Source organism: Saccoglossus kowalevskii, chromosome 5 (genome assembly GCF_978046115.1).
Source record: "Saccoglossus kowalevskii chromosome 5, keSacKowa6.1, whole genome shotgun sequence".
NCBI lineage: Eukaryota > Metazoa > Hemichordata > Enteropneusta > Harrimaniidae > Saccoglossus > Saccoglossus kowalevskii.
The window spans coordinates 18,408,814-18,429,805 of NC_140645.1; the positions used below are offsets into that span (position 1 = coordinate 18,408,814).

At 35.1% G+C, this 20,992-nt stretch overlaps 1 protein-coding gene across 1 annotated transcript; it reads left to right on the forward strand.

Moving 5' to 3' along the window:
* Nucleotides 1-16,445, forward strand: LOC102808723 (uncharacterized). The gene is made up of 20 exons (XM_085499188.1): nt 1-163; nt 5,255-5,566; nt 5,825-6,097; nt 6,971-7,246; nt 7,594-7,866; nt 8,206-8,532; nt 8,647-8,982; nt 9,374-9,673; nt 9,791-10,063; nt 10,500-10,628; nt 10,846-10,902; nt 12,290-12,357; nt 12,882-13,134; nt 13,979-14,089; nt 14,195-14,358; nt 14,765-14,887; nt 14,999-15,110; nt 15,216-15,312; nt 15,399-15,498; nt 15,618-16,445. Exons 1-20 carry the CDS (start codon nt 97-99, stop codon nt 15,672-15,674), a joined length of 3,708 nt encoding a protein of 1,235 aa, XP_085355314.1. The 5' UTR covers nt 1-96; the 3' UTR covers nt 15,675-16,445.
* The last annotated feature ends 4,547 nt before the right edge of the window (nt 16,446-20,992 follow it).

Consider the following 20,992-nt stretch of genomic DNA (forward strand, 5'->3'; position numbering starts at 1 on the left):
AAGGCCATAAACCCGGAACAAGGAAGCATCTTTGAAAAGAAAAATAAGGTTGCTGATCTTAATTATGGGAGTCCGACCAGGGTTTAACTTTTCAGAATGACCAGGTTTACTAAAATGTGGATATTTCTCAATGCGATGGTGGTAATGGCCATGCAAATAACAGGTAAGTGACATTCCCCGCCGTGTCGCCGCTCGCATATATAAACGAGCTCCATGTTTCAATTTTTCGTTGCTATTTTTGGCTCCGTAATCGTCTTGTTGGCTACGCTATGACCAATCTCAGCCTGCTTATTCTGGGGCGTGACAACCATTTGCACACACAGCACACAGCACTGTCTACGATGTGGTTTACATGTATGACGATTGAATGTTTAACCTTACCGTAAATGAGAAAGATTTGTTCCTATAGCCAGACGTTCCCATACTCGTTAATTTAACATTTGTGAACAGTTCACAATCTCCATAAAATAGTTTCTTTGTTTGATCCGCGAGGTCCAAGACACTTACACTACATTAAGGAATGAAGTCGGATAGCGAAAAATTCATATATATTCATATATATTCATATATATTCATCACATATTCATAAAGCACTGAAAATACCAGAATTGACCACGAACGACGTTATTGTATTTTATGATTAATTATTTTTACAAAACAAGTCTGCAACGGGCTTCAACGCTCGATTCATGCTCTGATCATATATATATTCGGCTGAGGAAAACTTAATACTAATCGCCTGTGCCTCGATCAATGATCTATTCTTCGGGTCATTAAAATAACATATTCACCCCCATTTTGGTAGCTCTTACTCGTAACTCAGAGTACAATACGTGGTGGCGGAACAGCTATTCATTAATTTGTTGGAGACCACCGTATATTCATTGCGTCGTTGATTTAGAAAGGCGTAAGGTTATACGAACGTCTCTTTGTTCACGTGCATACGGTCTGAGCGGCATTACTGTAGAAACCATAGTCATACAACTCTCGGGATATCGGAGATAGAGGATCTCCAATGAGTGACCGTGTAATATCGGATTTATTAAACGAGTTTAATAAATCCGATATTACACGGTCACGAATTTGAGATCCTATTTATCACATGTATTCTTTTTGTTGTAATTCAAAGCCAAATGTTTCCACTCAGGCTGTCGTCGGCAGCCGAAATCGACAACGCAAACACTGGGCGCATTGATTCGGTCGAACAAGTAAAAGTGAAGAGTCATTGAAGAGACAAAAGCGATCAAAAAGAACTTTAATAAAGGTCCAAACACCAAACTAGTTAGAATACAAATAAACAAATTACATTATTTTTAACTTAAACACTTAAAGCGAAAAACGAAAGCAGTAAAAACTATTAAATACATCAAAAAGCTGTAGGAACTACAAGTATTTATCGGGGGTTTCCCCGTCACTCCATGACGTCATTGACATGGTCCACGAGATCAAACATGGAAGTCAACGCTGCGTCGATTGAAAGTTATTATTTAGTTCTCATCTGATGACTGAGAGGAATCAAACACATATATCCGACGTCTTTTCGGTGGAATTGTTGAACTATCATTGTTGGCAATGTTGTAATGTACGTGTACATTAAATACTCCGCCGGAAATGGGGCCTCCAAATATCGGTGTGGATTGTGAACTCAAGGTCGAGGCATGATGGCTGATATTGGTTGATGTCAACTGGGACGCGATGTTACGTTGTGGTTGAGGTTGCATAACAGAAGGTATTGATGTTTGGCACGGGTTTGATGTGCTATAGTTAGGGGTGGCTACTTGATTATTCAAAATGCCAGAAATTTCTCTGTGTTGGTTTTCTGATATAGTGCTGTAGGCATTGACGGACTGAATGTTACGATGACCGGAGATCTGCATTATTTGTGTCGGTGGTATATTTTGGTCACTTAATTTCTGGATGAGATGCTTTCTGGCACTATGATTTGTGAGGCGTTTGTTTGGGGGTAAATTTGCTGTAGTTGCCATATTTTTCATCAGGGAACCTATTTTATTAATTCCGATAGGCTGGTGACGGAACCACTGCTCACCCGGTCTGGGCAGTCCGCGAGAATGCGTGGCGATGTAGTATGGGTCGTCACTATTTGTGTAACTAGCTGGTCGTAAACTGAGGTATTTTTTGAAAATAGCAACTGGACATCTTCTGGGATTCGCAGGGACGTCCCACATCTTTGGCTTCACTTTTCTGGTATCCCTTGGATTTTCTCCAGTCCGAGTTTTAGTTTGCCGTTCAGAGAACTCAAGATATTCACGACCGCTACTATCAGTACATAGGCTCACATCTCCCCAACACATGTTACGGTGCTCGGTATTACCCCTCAGACCAAAATGTACTGTGTTATAAAACCACATGGTATTTATTATGGCTTCAGGACTGTGGGACCCAAACTGTCCCGATTCCCACAGAATTTCGATTTCCTCATCTGTAGCCGCCTCAGCCGTTCGCGGTAGGTTGCCCTTGCCATCTTTCTTTAATTTCTTCTGTTTTGCTTTTATTGTTTCCCGCACCTCATTAAACTCAATACTACTGATCAGTGAATACATGTATTTGTGTCGTTTCAGGTGACGTTCAAAGCTAGAAAGCATAGATCTTAAGGAAGTAGGCTCGTAGTCATCACCGCTTGGTTTACGGACACTGATAAAGAATTTGCATAGAATTGTTTCCAGTTCTTTTGGAGGGATTTCGTGGATTTCTCTAGCTTCTTTTATTTCTGGTGTCTTCAAAAATTGGCCCAGTAATCTCATATCATATAGAGTTTTCTTGGCTGTGTTTTTGTTTTGTTGACTTTCGATTGTTCTTCTGACATCGTCATCGGTGACTGGCACAAATCTACATGGTCGTGAAGGCCCGGCCTCGGCGCCGTCGCTGTCAGTGGTCTGTGCTGTCGCTTCACCCAAGGAAGCATTTTCTGTGACGAAAAGAAATGTTACATTTGTTATTATAAATATAAAAATAAATTCATGTTGTGGAATCATTTTATTTAGTACTCGCAGTATTGTGATGTATTTTTACCCAATGCATTATGCGATCATACAATACGCCGAGTGATCATGATCTCAGTTTATCAGTTCTGACGAAAGAAAAAAACGTAAACGTACCTTCACTTGGTCTTTCTTGCTCATCATTCATAAATTCTGTCACGTCTATATCAAAAGTATTGACTAAGTCGCCCATATGTATCATGATTTTGAACGTTCGATCAGCTGAAGGTTTGTTTACTTTGAGATGCAAATTTGTACGATTGACAGCAGACGAAACATTGTCATGCCCGAACTATTTTCGGGTTGGGAGAATTGAGACTGTGATTAATATCTTTAATATTTTGTTTATTTAACAGCGATAAAATCAGAGATTATATAGCATCTAAAAATCTAATAAGTATAATATGTAATAATTTCTACATAATTTGTCATTAAAATCTGCCTCATCATAAGTGTTGCATAATTCAGTACTAACTTTGCTGATTAGGTCAAAGGTGAAATTAGCTGTATTGGCCAATCACATCACAGACTTAAAGTGTGACGTCACTTTCAAAGTGTGTAATACCAAAAATATCACACGGGTGTTATTACACCGAAAGTGCATGATACATGTGATAAACACGATTATACCATTTTACACCATTGTAGTTGCGTAGCTCACAGTAAAACTACCCTAACCGAAGGTGTGTGTGTATAAACACGAGATATTGCATAATTTCTGGCAATGCGGCATAAATGTATGTATTTGTTATACTGTGACAGCGCAGTGTAATATAACATTGTTCTATTTGAATAGACGCCATGGCATCACCCCGACCTTTATGAGGGTATTGACTTTAGTATCACGAATAATATAGTGTCTCCCGTGACATGGAAGAACCGGGAGCGGGTGAAAACATTTTTCATATCCCGCAAACTTGTCAGGGCAAGGCCAGGGCGTTTCTTTATGTTCTATGGGCTTGGAGCCTGCCATGCACCACCATCTTGGATTTAAGACGAAATGTTCAATGCTGAATTACCCACTGAGTTCCCCAGTTTTTATGATAGCAGCAGTTGGTTAAGGCTACAAATTTAAAAAAAAAACTTCAGCGGTCACGTGACTTTTGTGGAAATTTTGTTTTGCATCTGATTTGCATAATCTTTTAATAATCCAATATCCCTGAAAATTTTGTAAAGATCAACTGCTATTTGTATTTATTTCCAATATGACAGCTCTGGACGATAAGCTGTTTTTTAGAAGATGATTTTAGAATGTTTTTTTTTCACATTTTTTTCCATCACATTCTTCAAAGATTCGTGAGAAAAGGGGAGGGCCCAGTATGTTCTGTCAGTAATATCTCAGGCACTTTTACAGATAGAAACACGCAACAAGTGCAAATCTATGGGACAAGATATGTGACTAATATATCTGATGACCATATATTGTCATGTTACCTAATTATATATGCATAAATGTAATATATCAAGCACTGTTACAGATAGGAACACGCATCCAGTAAAGTATTGAAGCTTTTGGACCAGAGATGTGATAAAAGAATCAAATTACCATACATGGTGACGTAACCTCATTAAATTTGTATAACCGTAATATATCAAGCACAGTTGCACACAGGGACATGCAATCAGTTCAATATTGAAGCTGTTGCACAACATAACAAATGACCATATATGGTCATGCAACAACATTAATATGCATAACTCATCTATCTCCAGCACTGTTGCAGATAGTGACATGCAACTATACCGCGCTTATGATGATGTCCCTTCATTATGCGCGCATAATAATTATGCAACAATCACACATGGCAAACAAACATACTAGTACATTTCTTGCACTCTTACAATGAAGTAATTAGACAGGTACGTCAGTGATGACAACTACAGCTTAGTTCTGTCGTCAATGTACAAACATTCCAACACAAAAAAGGGAATCAAAAAATAATATGATGGTTAAAGTGCAAATACTGCCGGTAATAAATAAGTAAACAAAAATTGCAATGCTAGCCACAGAAATGGTGGGCGCCAATAACTGTTGAGTTCAAAAACTGTTATATTAAAACAGAAACACTGCTGTACTATAATTGTAAACATCACGATGTGCTTAGCGGGGAAAAATTCACTGTAGCTGTCATTGACTACTACACTGCGTAGTCGTTTCGCTCCACTCAGGCGTTACCGGTAGTAACATACCCCACCCACAAACAATAATTTTACTCATAGCGTTTATTATTTGTGTTTATTTTCTGTGTTAACAGTGTCATCCGCTGCCACATGGACAGAAATGCCAAGCAACACAACTGCAATTTATGGGGAATCAGCTGAACTGAAATGTGCAATTGACGACCTCAGATCATATAATTTGCCTCTGTGGTATAACGCATCAACACTAGTGTCTTCAGGCGAATTCGTGTCCTCGTGTTTTACGTGCAGTATTACCGGTAATCACACAAATGGGGAATATCATATGACGATAACTCCTGTCCGTCTTGAAGATGAAGGGACGTGGAGATGCTCAGCAAGTTATGAAGCAATTCCAAGTTCATATGAAGCACAACTAACTGTACTAGGTAATTTACAACATCACTTGTCAATTGACAATATTAAATAGTTTCTTTTAGCATTTGGTGCATAAAAACCGATAGTTAAGTTTATACATATTAATAACCTAAATTAAAAGCAATGATTAACACAAACACAAGTAATGTAATATCAAAGTAAAGCAGTCCGTACTAAATCACCTGTTGCAAAACCTATACGTTACGCCATTTCACGTATATACATATTAATTTTTGAATTTTTGAGAGCAAACAAAATACTTATTTCAGTTCCAGCAAATATCGATCTTTCACCGTCAGACAAGATAATAAATGAAGGTAATACCGTAATATTGCTATGTTCAGCAACTGGTAAACCTACTACTATTATATATGCATGGAAGAAAGACAGTGCTGATATCAGTATCAGTGGTAGATATAGTCTGAATGGTGGATCATTGACTATTAGTAATATTGTAAGAGAAGATGACGGTATATATACATGTTATGCCAATAATGGAGTAGGACAATCAGATAGTGCGTCAGCTACAGTTACTGTACATTGTAAGTTTTAATTTACTTGTTTTTTTGCTCGTGTAAGACCATGGTTTGTAGCACGTGGCCAAATACTGATGATTTTATGATCACCTGACTTTTCAGCGTCGTAATACGCAAACGTAAAATTCAAAATATCTTGGAAAAATAATAATAATAATAATAATAATAATAATAATAATAATAGGAAGCAACGCTTAAAGTAGGGTCATCAAGACAACGTCTTGTTTACATTAGAAATTTCCATGGCAACAGTTTCGTGCGATTTCATTTTTGAAAATGATATTCTAGTTAAGAACGTGTTTTCAAAAACTGACATTACATATTCAATTTTCCAAAAAAAACAACTTTGCATTTTCTAGGTTTAGATATATATTGAGCCAATCGTATCGAAGTATGCAGACTGTGCTCTCAGTCACCGTTACATATCTTGGCGTCTACATGTTACACTTTTTCTCTTGGTCAGATTTTAGTGGTCATATCATAAAGAAGTCTTTAGTTTTGTCTAATCTAATATATTTAACCTTTAATAACTCACAGTAAATATTATTGATTATGTTTTGCAGAAAATTGACAACTATACAATGCTTTCGTATCACCTGTACGAATCTACATGCCCCTCGTCGTTAGCATTTAATTCAATTTGAAGTTCAAGTTATTGAGATTAATATAGACTCAATCAAATTTTGCAATTTATCAGTAGCTTGAATTGAATTTGCACATGCCGAGCTTCACTACACACAAAAATATATGAATTACGTCATTGGTCATTGTATAATTGATATTATTAATTTTTAAAACTTACTACACTAACTATAGCGTAGCAGAATGTATATTAAATATAGGATTTTAACAAATTAATTGTTATATATTACATTACAGTTCCGCCAACCATACATACGTTCCCATCAGATCAAACTGTGACTGAAGGCACAAATTCAGTAACATTACAATGTTTAGCAACTGGTCTACCTACTACAATTACATATACATGGAAGAAAGACAGTGCTGATATCAATATCAGTGGTAGATATAGTCTGAATGGTGGATCATTGACTATTAGTAATATTGTAAGAGAAGATGATGGTATATATACATGTTATGCTAGTAATGGTGTAGGACAACCACATAGTGCATCAGCCACAGTTACTGTACATTGTAAGTACTGTATATTGAGATTATTTTATGAAATGGTAGTATAATACAAGCTGAGGGCAAATCGGTGTAAGGTTGATAAATGAACCCTATCACCGGCAAAACTGCGACATCGGAAAAAGAAACTGACAAATGTAACCCGACGTTTTTTTAAAAAAAAATACATTGTATTGTGTATTGATTTCCTAGACACAAATCTGTATTATCAAATGCTCCGTATATATTTAAATTGATTCTTCAGCTTGAGACTTAATTCGGAAGCACTGTTAATTTGCCAATGTAGGTGACTGTCTAGAAGAACAGTATCTTTCAAAATTGGTGTTTGAACGGTTTCGATTTTGTCTCTGCAGTTCCAGCAACTATCAATACTTCACCGTCAGACAGAACAGTAACTGAAAGTAATAGCGTAACATTACCATGTTCAGCAACTGGCAAACCTACTACTATTACATATACATGGAAGAAAGACAGTGCTGATATCATCATAATTGGTAGATACATTCTTAATGGCGGGTCATTGACTATTAGTAATAGTGTGAGAAGTGACTACGGTATATACACGTGTTATGCTACCAATGCTATTGGAGATGATACGAGTGATCCAGCTACAGTAAATGTCAAATGTAAGTATGACGATCTATTTCATGTGAAGGCAGATTTTTTTTCACTGCTTTATGGCACTGTGTTGTGTTATGTTAAATGTATGTTTAGTTACGTCTTTTAGTAATATTTTCAAATTCATTTTAAGGAATATAAATATATAGGGCTGAGGAATTGAGACAGGCGAGATGGAATTCATTTAGCCGTATCAGCGAGGTCATCATACAACACTAACTAGGATTCATGATTCAACAACAATTTGCTACGCCTGGCCTAGCACATTTTTAGCAGTGTAGCGTGAACACAGCGCCCTCAGATTCAGAGATTTTGCACAATAACTATATTCAATGTTACTCACTTAGTTGACCCTGTGGCAGCGAGTGTACTTAGTAGTACTGATGACGTCATCATGGGAACTGACCTCACACTGACCTGTACAACAACAACAAGTAAACCACCTGCTACAATATCATGGTATAGAGGCACAGAAAAACTCAGTGACAGTGACAAGGATATCAACATTGGGAATATCGAATACAGTGACGGTGAATACAATGGCGAGACATCTGAACTACAAATTACGATAACAACAACAGCAAAAGACAACAAAGCAGATTTCAAATGTATAGCACGGAATTCAGACGTTGGTGGCGACGTAGATTCAAATAGCATAACTACCAATGTGTATTGTGAGTCAAACATATTAAATTATTTATTCTGAATAACTACATATAATTAGCATGTAATTATAAATAAACGTCGAGCTGCGTATTATGCTAGTTTGAAACCGTTTATGTTTCCAGTTCCTCCCAGGTATCCAAGTGGGTGTAGCACTCAGCTACATGGTTACCCTGACAACACTGGTTACGTTGTAGCTGGCAACGCATTGACCCTTACCTGTATGTCATGCAGCAGTAACCCGGATGCAGATGTACAGTGGTATCACGGCACACAGGTTGTAACTTCGGGTCTCAGTGATGTGTCGTATCACGATGGCGTGTACGAAGGACAGACTACCACGCAAAATCTTACAATACAATTATCATATCATCACCATATGGATATATTTAATTGTGACGCAGGCAATGTTTATTTCGCTTCAAGAGAATCATCGAATACAGTCATACTCAATGTGCGCTGTAAGTAGAAACGACCTTTATGTTATTCAGTGTGTAATAATTTATAACAGTAGAAATAAACATCGTAACAACTACATTACGAATATGATAATTCCTGTGGATGAATACATCAACGAATAAGTTTAAGGGAACAGCATGCATAACGGAATCAGTGATAGAAAAAAAATATATAGACCTCAGGGCGCATACAAACAAAATGCTAGATTCTATATACCGTCATGAAAATTAATCATAAACTCATACACAAAACAAGAGAAAACTCTAATCTCTGGAACCAACAAACTTTAAATTCATTGAAGACATTAAGGCTTTACCACGCCCAAACATCGTCAGCAAATGTTGATGAAAGGTACTCGTAATATTATTATATTATTCGTATATTTGTTTTCAGATGAACCGTTTGTAGTGAATGACGCACTGAATCAGCGCACTGCTGCGAATCAAGGCGACGCGGCTGAACTACGATGTGAAATAAACAGCAACCCTCATTCTGTTATAAAATGGTATGGTCCAGGCGGTGACGTCATTAAGAAAGGCAATAACATAGCAATAATTATTACTAGGAACTTTACTTGGCAATTGAATAAATTAATAATTAATAAGAAAACTGGAAAAGATAACGGACGCTATATATGTAATGCCGACAATGGCATTGGGTCAATTGATTTCACAGTGGTACTAAGTGGGAAAAGTAAGTTTACATGTTATGGTTCATACAATCGAATTATAATATATTCATAACAGATGTACAGTATTTTTAGTAACATTTAATAATAAAATTGAATTATTTTTTTCATTACCACTTCAGGTTTTCCCGACCCTGCTACAGATATCATTGTTTCTTCGACTCATAATACATTGCACGTGGTATGGAATTCTGGATTTAACGGAGGTTATCCACAATCGTTTTTTATTGAATACGGTGAATTGCCAGACGGGGATCAACAATTCACAGAAGATACACAGGACAACGAATTGACAGTCACGAAATTACAACCACTGACGGGTTATTACATCATCGTGGTCAGCACGAATGCATTAGGGGAAGCTCGAAGTGAAAGATTATGGACACGTACAATAGGTACAATTCAGTTTTCATCGCTGTCATTGTTGTTCATTTTCAGCTTGTTTGGAAAACGTGTCACAATGTCGCACATTAGTAGATATTGTTACAGACAGTCTCTGTGCACTTAAACAGAATACTCCAAGTTTCACTAAACTCGCCTGATATCTTGTAGCACTAATTTACATAATTGTTTAATTTGCTTAATGATTTAACTGTACATTATTGAATAATGTGCAAACAAGACCAGCGAGCTCTCATTCACATCCTATTTTAAACCATTACAACATGATTACAATATGATCACATTTAAATACCATTAAACCTAATTATGCAAATTATGGTGCAATAATGCGCACCCCTGTTCTAAATTAAGTATGTGTTTGTCTTACCTGAATATACAAATTCGTATATTCAAATGAGCTCTAAATAATGAACGTTTACTCTGTTTTAGAAGAGCCAATCAGCTCTCCGATAATAATCTATCTGTTGTCGTCAGCTCTCCCGATTTTAGTTTTAATTGCTGGTTCATTAATGGTAGTGTATCTTAGAATGAGATGCATTAAACCAAGGGAAAGACAAGGTGCGTTAATAAAAGTAAATACAAAATGTTTCAATAAAAATATATTTATCAATCAATCAATTAATCAATATTATTTATTTATTTATTTATTTATTTATTTATTTATTTATTTATTTATTTATTTATTTATTTATTTATTTATTTATTTATTTATTTATTTATTTATTTATTTATTTATTTATTTATTTATTTATTTATTTATTTATTTATTTATTAGATCGTATAGAAATGGTTGAGAGTCCTTATGACGTAATAACTGACCAGCAGAATAAAGGTATTACATGAAATCCAACGTTATATTCTGCTAGTTTGATGTTTGATTGACTACCGCCAGTGTGTGTATCAATCCGCCGTAGACATAGCATCAAACAATTATATATATATATATATATATATATATATATATATATATATATATATATATATATATATATATATATATATATATATATATATATATATATATATATATATCACATGCATTCGGTCTTGGAGTTAGCATATCGTTATTAAGCAGTCATGGAAGGATGGACAATAGAAAATCAAAACAAATATGACATACAACTTGCGGAATGATTATGAACACTGTATAAAATGCACAAGTATTTCATAAAATCATTCCAACAAGTTGACGATGAAAGGCCGATAACAACTGCTGTCACGTTACGTTCGTATGACCCGATCGTTCTAATGATCGTACCAGTATGTGTTGTATATTTCAACTTGTTCCATTTCAATAGACAACAGCAATTAGGTAACAATGAACAACGAGGTATAACTTGAATTTAAAATAATATTTTTGTCACGAACAAATCAAGTTTGTCAGAAATTATTCATTGATTTTAGGATTGTTTCACGGCATAGTGATTTGCACTTTGAACTTTTGTACTGCCGGACAGCTGCATTATCTTTATAGATAGGCGTTGGGAAATGTGTTCCTGCCATGAGGACTTTGAATGTCGTCTTCCGAGCAGAATGGCTAGCTGTGGCGGATCCAGAGGGGGGTCCAGGAGGCCATGCCCCCCCCCCCAAACGCATGACGATTCATATAATCTGGATTACGCATAGCTTCTTTGCGATTTACGCTCCGTATATCTTAAGCGAAGCTTGGACCCCCCCCCCCCCCCCCCAATACATTTTGCTGGGTCCGCCACTGATGGCTAGTATTCTTTCTAGCCCTCGGTATATGATTCATGGTGATAATGAATATTCAAATTAGGACACTCAATACTTATTTTTTCTTATGGGTAATGGTTCGTAAATTATTTGTGAGGACGAACTGGGCATTTGTCCAGTTAAACAACAACATAATAGTAAGTTGTTATTACGTCAGCATCATAGTCAGTGTCAGATGTCAATGGCTGACATCTGCCAATGTGTCACGTAGACTACATTGTACTTATCAATAACAAGCTTGGAGCGTACTTTGCGTGGAGTCGTTCTGGTGCAAGGAAAGTCGTTCGTCTGTGACGTATACAGGTCGAATACAAAATACAAAGCAACCACGGTTATATGATATACTGTGGTGTTTGGCAATTAAGCATATAATAACATTATAAAGACTGTTATGACTATTACTACTTTCGACATTACACTGGGATATGGAATAACGTAAGCCTGGTTTATTGTAAATTGTTCTACGCACCGTTTTTCTATTTTAGATTATGTAGGTGATGGAAACGATGCCAATAGTTACGATGATATAAATATACAGCCGACATATTCTAAGGTAATTGTGAACACATTGTACCAATTAATACTTAGATGTTGTTACAGGTTCCACGATAAGGCGCTGTATTTACGAAATACCAAAACTATTGAACAAATTACATAATAAACCCTTTTATGACGTTTTGTTCCAATAATTCTATTTCGCTGCTTGTCGACCTATCGTTCTGTCTCCATCCGCTGAATTCACACTACGAACACTGACTGACACCGGCGGTCTTGGACAACAGTTTGTAATTATGTTTCTGATAGTGTTGAATAATGAATACAGTATTATTTCAAAACCTATTCAATATAATATTTAATTGGTAAGAACAATGATTGTGATTATTAATTTGTTGTTCTGAATATACATTTTAGTTAGCGCATGCTGAAATTTCAATAATGTCGTCCAAGTGTCATTTCCGTATTCGAAATAGCTGCATGATCAGTAATAATGTCCATTTCATCCTAAAGATAACGATGATACCTCACTATTTGTGAATACGAACGTTGTATATCTATTTAATTCACGCGTTTTTACAGAATGTAACAGATGTAAGCCATTATGCATCCCTAAGTAAACCGGAAGCTGAGAATCAATACGCCTCGTTGTCGATTAACAAAGAAGAACACATCTATATGAAGCCAGAGACAAGGATCTGTGAATTCCCCAGAGAACGAGTATGTATCACCAGTGTTATTTCATCCGGGAGATTCTACGAAATGTGTAAAGCCGATGCCTGGAATATCGACGGGAAAAAAGAACATGCGGAGGTTGTCGTTAAAAAAAGCATCGGTATGTGCGAAGTATTATTTACGTATTACATTTTGAGTACTTAAAGGAAACATCAAGTCAAACAACATAATGACCCCTCAAGAAAAATATCCACAAATGTGAGAGAATGCAATTTACATTTTTATATCAGTTTTCATAGTCTAGATATTCAACTTTTCATCAATATTATGTAGTCAGCCATCTTGATTTTGTCAGGCAAAGGATTATGGTTTAAGTATGACATCATAGAATCTGTTGTCAGAAATTGAGAAAATGAAATTTGTAACATGAGTAATACTGATTATTGTAATGGAAATTAGAATGTTACAAATACACGTAAAGTGAAGATATTGCTAAAAACGTTAAACAAATAAAAATTGTAGTCGTGAAATATAGAATGACACTTTTTTGTGGCCAACAGGTAATATATCATCTATATATTTAGTAGAAAAACATAAAAATAAATATTTTCGGTTCTGTTTCTATGACAATTATTTTATAAGCATGTTTGGCACAAGTACATGTATGCTACCATGTTCTAAACTTTCAGCCATTATGAAGTTCAACTTTTGAAGTTATAGATGAAATCATTTTCTCAATATCTGACAACAGATTCTATGATGTCACACTTTACCCATAATACTTTGCTGAAGAATCAAGATGACGGACTCCATCAATTGATGAAAAGTTGAATATCTAGAAAATGAAAACCGACTGTAAAAACTGTAAATTGCATGTTCTCACATTTGCCGAGCTGTTTTATCTGGGAGTATTATTTTGTTAGTCTTGACTTTCTCTTTAAGGGCAACTTTTTAGAGTTACTGGATGGTGTGTATTGACGAGTACAAAACACAATTACTTACAGATCCCTGCAATGCCCTGATTGAAGCAGAGATAATGAAAGAGATTCAAACACTGCACTATATTCAGGGGAATAAAAATGTTGTGAAAATCATTGGATGCTGTACTGACCAATGTGAGTAATTCATTCATTGTATGCTATCAAAACACAATTTGAAATGCCGGGGTAATTTCAATAAAATCGAAGAATTGGTGATTTTTTTTCTAATTTTATTTTTAGCTCCAAAATATATTATATTGGAACAAATGCCTGAAAACCTGAAGAATTATCTTCAATTTCAATGTAACACATCAACGGAGCATGTGAGCGAAGTTACTCAAAAGGATATGTTTTCCTTCATGATGGACATCGCAAGAGGAATGGAGCATCTCAGTAAATTGAAGGTTGGTTTACACTTAAAAACACACACCACGTTTTCCCGCGCCTTAAATCTGAAAATAACATTATATAAACAATTTTTTGTATGTATGTATTCGGCGCTGAATGGAACGGGGTGTTGTTTCTTCTGACTTGTTGTTAGTTATTGTAAATTAAAATGCCGAACATACTGTGTATTTCTGTACTTGTATGTACTTGTAGTTATCCGGCTTATCCGAACCTTATCGAAAGGTCTAAGAATGACGTATTGTAAGAGATTCATACCTCGACATAACTCGCCCAGATTATGAATCGATCGATGTTTTTATGTTCAAAACCAAGGTATGATTCTAACCTGAGTCCCGCGGGACCTTGAGATTTTCAGGCTGGTGTACGTAATTATATATAACCTTGGTATATCTTTTTTTACAGATAATACATCGATATTTAGCCGCTAAACATATATTGATATCGAGTAATAACACGTGCAAGGTTTCTAATTTCACTTATGCAAGTAACGTCATTAACGATGACAGATTCTACGAGAAGACAAAGGTATTTATATCCGAGTGCAGGGAGGTGGGGAATCGTCATATTATGTTTGAGGGTGCAACATTTTTCAACAGTTTTAATGCTTGATTATTATGTATATGTGTACTATTTTAGGACAATTTCCCGTATCAGTGGATGGCGATTGAAACACTTTTGAAGATGCGATTTGATTGGACGAGCGATGTATGGTCTTTTGGAGTTGTATTATGGGAAATCGTGACTTTTGGTAAATATTTATTATTAATAATAAATGTAAACTACAATTAGCCAATTAATTTACAATTTTGATATGATAAATAGTGTAAATTAAACGGTCTAATTGTATTTATAGGATGTTCACCACATGGAAGCATGACGAAAAAACAAGTTACAGATATGATTCGAATGGGAAAACGACTGACTAAGCCACCCAACTGCGGAAAGGAACTGTAAGTATCAAATATTTCTGATTTGAATTAATAATTGTGATTGTGCGAATGAAAAATTGACTATTGCAATTCCCTTTGCTTTTCAGCTACAGCGCGATCAATTCGTGTTGGATTCATAACGTTACAAATCGACCGCATTTCTCACAAATGATAGAAACCATCAACAGTTTGATGAATGATGGCAAGGTATGGAGTGTTTTTTTATGAAGCTGAACTTTTATTTATACAACGATACCACGTTACGAACATTGTACCAATCTAAGTAATTTATATTATATTATTGTATTTGTTCTTGTTTATTTCAGGCACACATCGATGTTTCAAATCCTGGCGAAATACTCAATATTTACCAACATAATTAACAATTTACTGTGTAGTAGGATAGTATTACTAACTCCTTATGTAAGGTTGACATAATTGGTATTGACAGTATGTTTAAATACTGTTTTTGATAACGTACGGCATGTATTGACAGTGGTTAAAACAGTTGTGTGAGAATACCTAAATAACAGTAGGGTCATATCAACTGCAGTTGTGATATCCAATCCATATATGTTTGTTTTTTTATTTATTCTTTGGGGGTGTTTATGAATTCAAATTTTCCTAACAAAAACCAAACGATTTTGCTAATTTATAAGAGACACTAACGATGATTTTTTTCCCAAGAAAAAAAATACTTTTGTTCGAATTGTTATATTTTTCGATGTTTCTTTTTTATTTTATTTTTTTTATTCTTTTAATTTGCACGTCTTTTGTGTTTTTTGAACACGATTTAACGTTGCAGAATTTTATTTAGTTGGTTTCCAATGAAGTATTATAATGCAGTAATAGTGTATGATATTGTCCGAATATTTACAATATTTTATTCGAATAGTGTAGACACAAAATCTAAAAGATATTATTGTTCATCTAATAATTCCAATCTCAAGAATTATTTTAAAATAAAAAGTTTAAAATTGGCAATTTATAATAATAAACTTACACAGTTTCTAATTGTTATTTTCGCTTTTGTATGTAAAATTACAAATGATCTCTCGTACATTTCTCATGCAGTTATGTGCATTCGTATTATACAATGCTTACTCTTTCGCTCAAACAAATTGTGAAATAAAAATGACTACATTTGCGATCTAGACATTTTTGTGTTTTTGTCTGATCTGAATGATAACCGCACAAGTCAATATTATCGTACAAATACATGTTATTTCATTCATTTATAATTTGACTTGCATTACTATCACTAGAGTCAGACCACATTGATGATTACGAGGTCATGTGTCAATCCTAGTGACGTAATGCATATGTTTTATATCGACTAAATAACACGCTGTGGAAATACCACGGGGACCATAGAACCCTCACTTAGTGACAGCAATGTATCGTTGCGTGTATTATAATTTTGGTTCGATGGCGCACAATTTTTTTGGTATATTAAGGTAGAAGCCTACTTATGATTTCAAATACCCAGAATTAACTATTTTGTTAATAAATTGTACTTCCAGGCAATATAAGAATATAGACTTAAAAAAATGTGTGGGTCACCATGTTAATTTTCGAGAAAATCATGGTTGCATTTTAGTGAATAGCGGCCATTTTGGCAGTATTATAGTGCTTTTACCATAGGTTCATATGGAAGAGATATTATGCCATATCTCAAATTGTAGGCTGGTGACATAGGCTGAAAAAATAATATATTGTTAATGATGGGGTACTTTTTGTTTTCCTGATTTTTTCAAAAATCTGGGTTTTAAAAAGTGTCGAAAAATGCAATTTTTGTTCTAAAAATGAATATTTTTGAAAAATATTAGGACAAATTTCTCAAAATACGTCACTGTAACACACAAAAGAATGCTATTTCAATGTGCCTTGGGACATTAGCTTCATGGCTTTACATGATAAACGAATGATTCAGAACCTTTTCATGCGATTTATGACCAACTTTCTCCAAAATGATGAGTAGGCTTCGTAAGAACATCATTAACGTAATATAAATTATACGTAAATGATAGATTGAATTAACAAAGTAAATGTGCCCAGAGAATTGTTCGTGCACAAGTATATCTTGTAGATATGCACACTAAAACCCACACAAGTAGGAATCTCTGCATTACTTGGCATTAATTGGTTCGCCCTAGTATCATCGCAATTTTCTGGCCAGCTTATGCAAACTAATGCAGTGACCTCTTGACAGTCAGCATTAGACAATTTGTTTTGTCTTGAATTGATGGCAGTATTTAATATAGTGTCAATATACTTACATTCCACAAGGCAAATGTGAGTCGTCTTGGCGAAGGATTGCTTCTTGAACAGCTCGAATAGCTATTGCACATCAAACCTTCCCACGTTATCTGCAAACAAAGTGTTGCGCCAAATGATTTTAGTTATGTGATTAGGACATCTACTTCTTAACATTCTCCACTGTTCCCAACTGCTTTTCCTGCACATATGTTTTTCACTTACTTTTTTATGAGCGGAAGGATATGTGTGTCACGTATGGCGTAGTGATATGTATCGATTTCCGTGAGATGATACTAATCATGATACCCTAGTGGTACATTTCATTCGTCATTCTCGGATTTTTAATATGTAACAATACGTCCGATGCTGTATAGAGTCAGGTCTGGTCACCCATAGGTGAACTGAAGTTTGTATAATTTTTAATAATATACTGACAAAAAAGTTGTATACGAATTAACTACAATTAAGTAATTCGGTCTCCGTCCGTCCGTCCGTGCGTCTGTGCGTCCGTGCGTCCATCCGGAGTTATATCTCAGAATCCCTTGGACCGATTCCGTTCATTCTTTGCATGTGCCTAGTACTTTATGTGGGACATATGCACATGCAGTGGTTTAGCGATTCGATTCCAAATGGCCGACTGGCAGCCATCTTGTTTTTTGAAAATGTCGTATTTTGGACATGATTTGTCAGTTTTCATGTCATGTCCCCGACCATCCGTGAGTTCCTGAGTCTGTCCGTCCGTCTGTCCGTGTGTCCGTCCGTCTGTGCTTCAGTCTGTCCAGAGTTATATTTCAGAATGCACATGCAGTGGTTTAGCGATTCGATTCAAAATGGCCGACTGGCAGCCATCTTGTTTTTAGAAAATGCTGTATTTTGGACATGCTTTGTCAGTTTTCATTCAAACTTGGTACACAGAATATACATGTTAGGATATATGTCCATGACCATTTATTTTACAATTGGATCAAAGATGGCCGAACTGGCAGCCATCTTGTTTTTTGAAAATGTCGTATTTTGGACATGATTTGTCAGTTTTCATTCAAATTTAGTACATAGATCATACATGTTAGGATACATGTCCCCGACCATCCTTGAGTTCCTGAGTCTGTCCGTCCGTCTGTCCGTGTGTCCGTCCATCTGTGCTTCAGTCTGTCCAGAGTTATATTTCAGAATTGCACATGCAGTGGTTTAGCGATTCGATTCAAAATGGCCGACTGGCAGCCATCTTGTTTTTTTAAAATGTTGTATTTTGGACATGCTTTGTCAGTTGTCATTCAAACTTGGTACATAGATTATATATGTTAGGATACATGTCCATGACGAATTATTTTGCAATTGGATCAAAGATGGTCAACTGGCAGGCATCTTGTTTTTTATGCGGTATCTTGGACGTGCTCTGTCAGTTTTCATTCAAATTTGACACATACATGTACTTTATACATGTTAGGATGCATGTCCATGACAATTTGTTTCAAAATCTGGTCAAGGATGGCCGATTGACAGCCATCTGACTTTTTGGCCTTCTACTATATTTCCACAATTTATGTACCATTTTCATTCGTATTTGGCACATACATCATACATATCAGTGTGTTTCATAATCAGATCAAAGATGGCCGAATAACGGCTGTTTTTATTTTTGGCCATATTACTACTACATGGAACACGTGTTTTGAAGTAAATAAACAATCTGTTGTATACGCCACTTGGAACTCAAGTTTCAAGGACACGCTCACGACAACCCCTCCGCTTTAATATGACGAGCACAAAGAGAACTTTCAAAAATTTAACGGGGACTGTCTCATTTTCAATGACTTGTTAGATATTAGATACAATGGTTGACACACGTGCATACTAGTGAGGATCTACACTGATTTACAATCATATTTATTGCAAGTGTTTATTTAACCTTTCCTATCCTGTTTTATTTTTTGAAATGTTATGGCTCGGAATTTTTTAACATAAAAATATTACAATAAACACTGAAAAAAAAATATATAAAAATGAAAAAAAATAGTATCGTAATTAAAGAAATAAATTACATTTTAGCACCGATGCAGTAAAAGCATGCATACATACATAAAAGTCCACATACAGTGTCACTGTTACAGTAGAACAGCGTCAATTGAATACAATTTCAATAACTAGTACTCGTATGAAGTTACAATTATATTTAATAAATGTTAAATACAGTATGAATTTGCATAATATCTTGTACAAAAATCAGACATGGCAAACCAACAACTGAGATTTATTGGTGTATGTGGACTACAAATACGCGCACTGAATAAAAACAAAACATGCTAAAACATCGACTTGTTCGTCGTTGGTGGCGCTAGTTAAAGAAACAATTGATAATTATATTCAATCTCCATACTCAATCTGCAAAATAAAACTGGCCTTTAATACGAAAGACATATCAACCACAATTTAATATACTGTTGACCGTGTAATGTAAAACATAATGTAGTGTAGTGTAGTGTAGTGTAGTGTAGTGTAGTGTAGTGTAGTGTAGTGTAGTGTAGTGTAGTGTAGTGTAGTGTAGTGTAGTGTAGTGTAGTGTAGTGTAGTGTAGTGTAGTGTAGTGTAGTGTAAAATATTATGGAGTGTAGTGTAACATATTATTTAGTGTAGTGTAAAACATAATGTAATGTAGTGTAGTGTAGTGTAGTGTAGTGTAGTGTAGTGTAGTGTAGTGTAGTGTAGTGTAGTGTAGTGTAAAATATTATGTAGTGTAGTGTAACATATTATTTAGTGTAGTGTAAAATATAATATAATGTAGTGTAGTGTAGTGTAGTGTAGTGTAGTGTAGTGTAGTGTAGTGTAGTGTAGTGTAGTGTAGTGTAGTGTAGTGTAGTGTAGTGTAGTGTAATGTAATGTAGTGTAGTGTAGTGTAATGTACAAGTGTGAACGAGAATCAATTCGTTATAGAGATATTAGACCAGGCGGCCACCAAATGACAGGATTAGGACAAATTACAAACGACGCCTTAACACTATGTTAATCATTTAAATAACGCTGTTAAACACATACGATTCAGAAGACATTTACCAAATAAACTACCCTTCAAACGTTGTTATATGTACAAGATTAGTAACATTTTCACAGTTCGGGAAGTTTTGATACGTATATTTATATTTCGTATCTGAATATACCAAGGATAAGTTATATATTTTCAGTTCGCATAGATATGGGCCATTTTAATACAAATCTGTGAGATTATTTTTATACCAAAACATTATAACATGGGCTCTCATATTATAACAATATCTTTTAGTTAAAATGCAAATAATAATATTTTTATAATATTATAATAAGATAATAAATACGCGATAAGTACATGGTGTACATAAAGCGTTACAGTACATCATAACTTGTCGATTTCACATTAGAGAAAAATATAAAGAACTTCTAACTAGTTCTTTCTAAACAAAATTATACA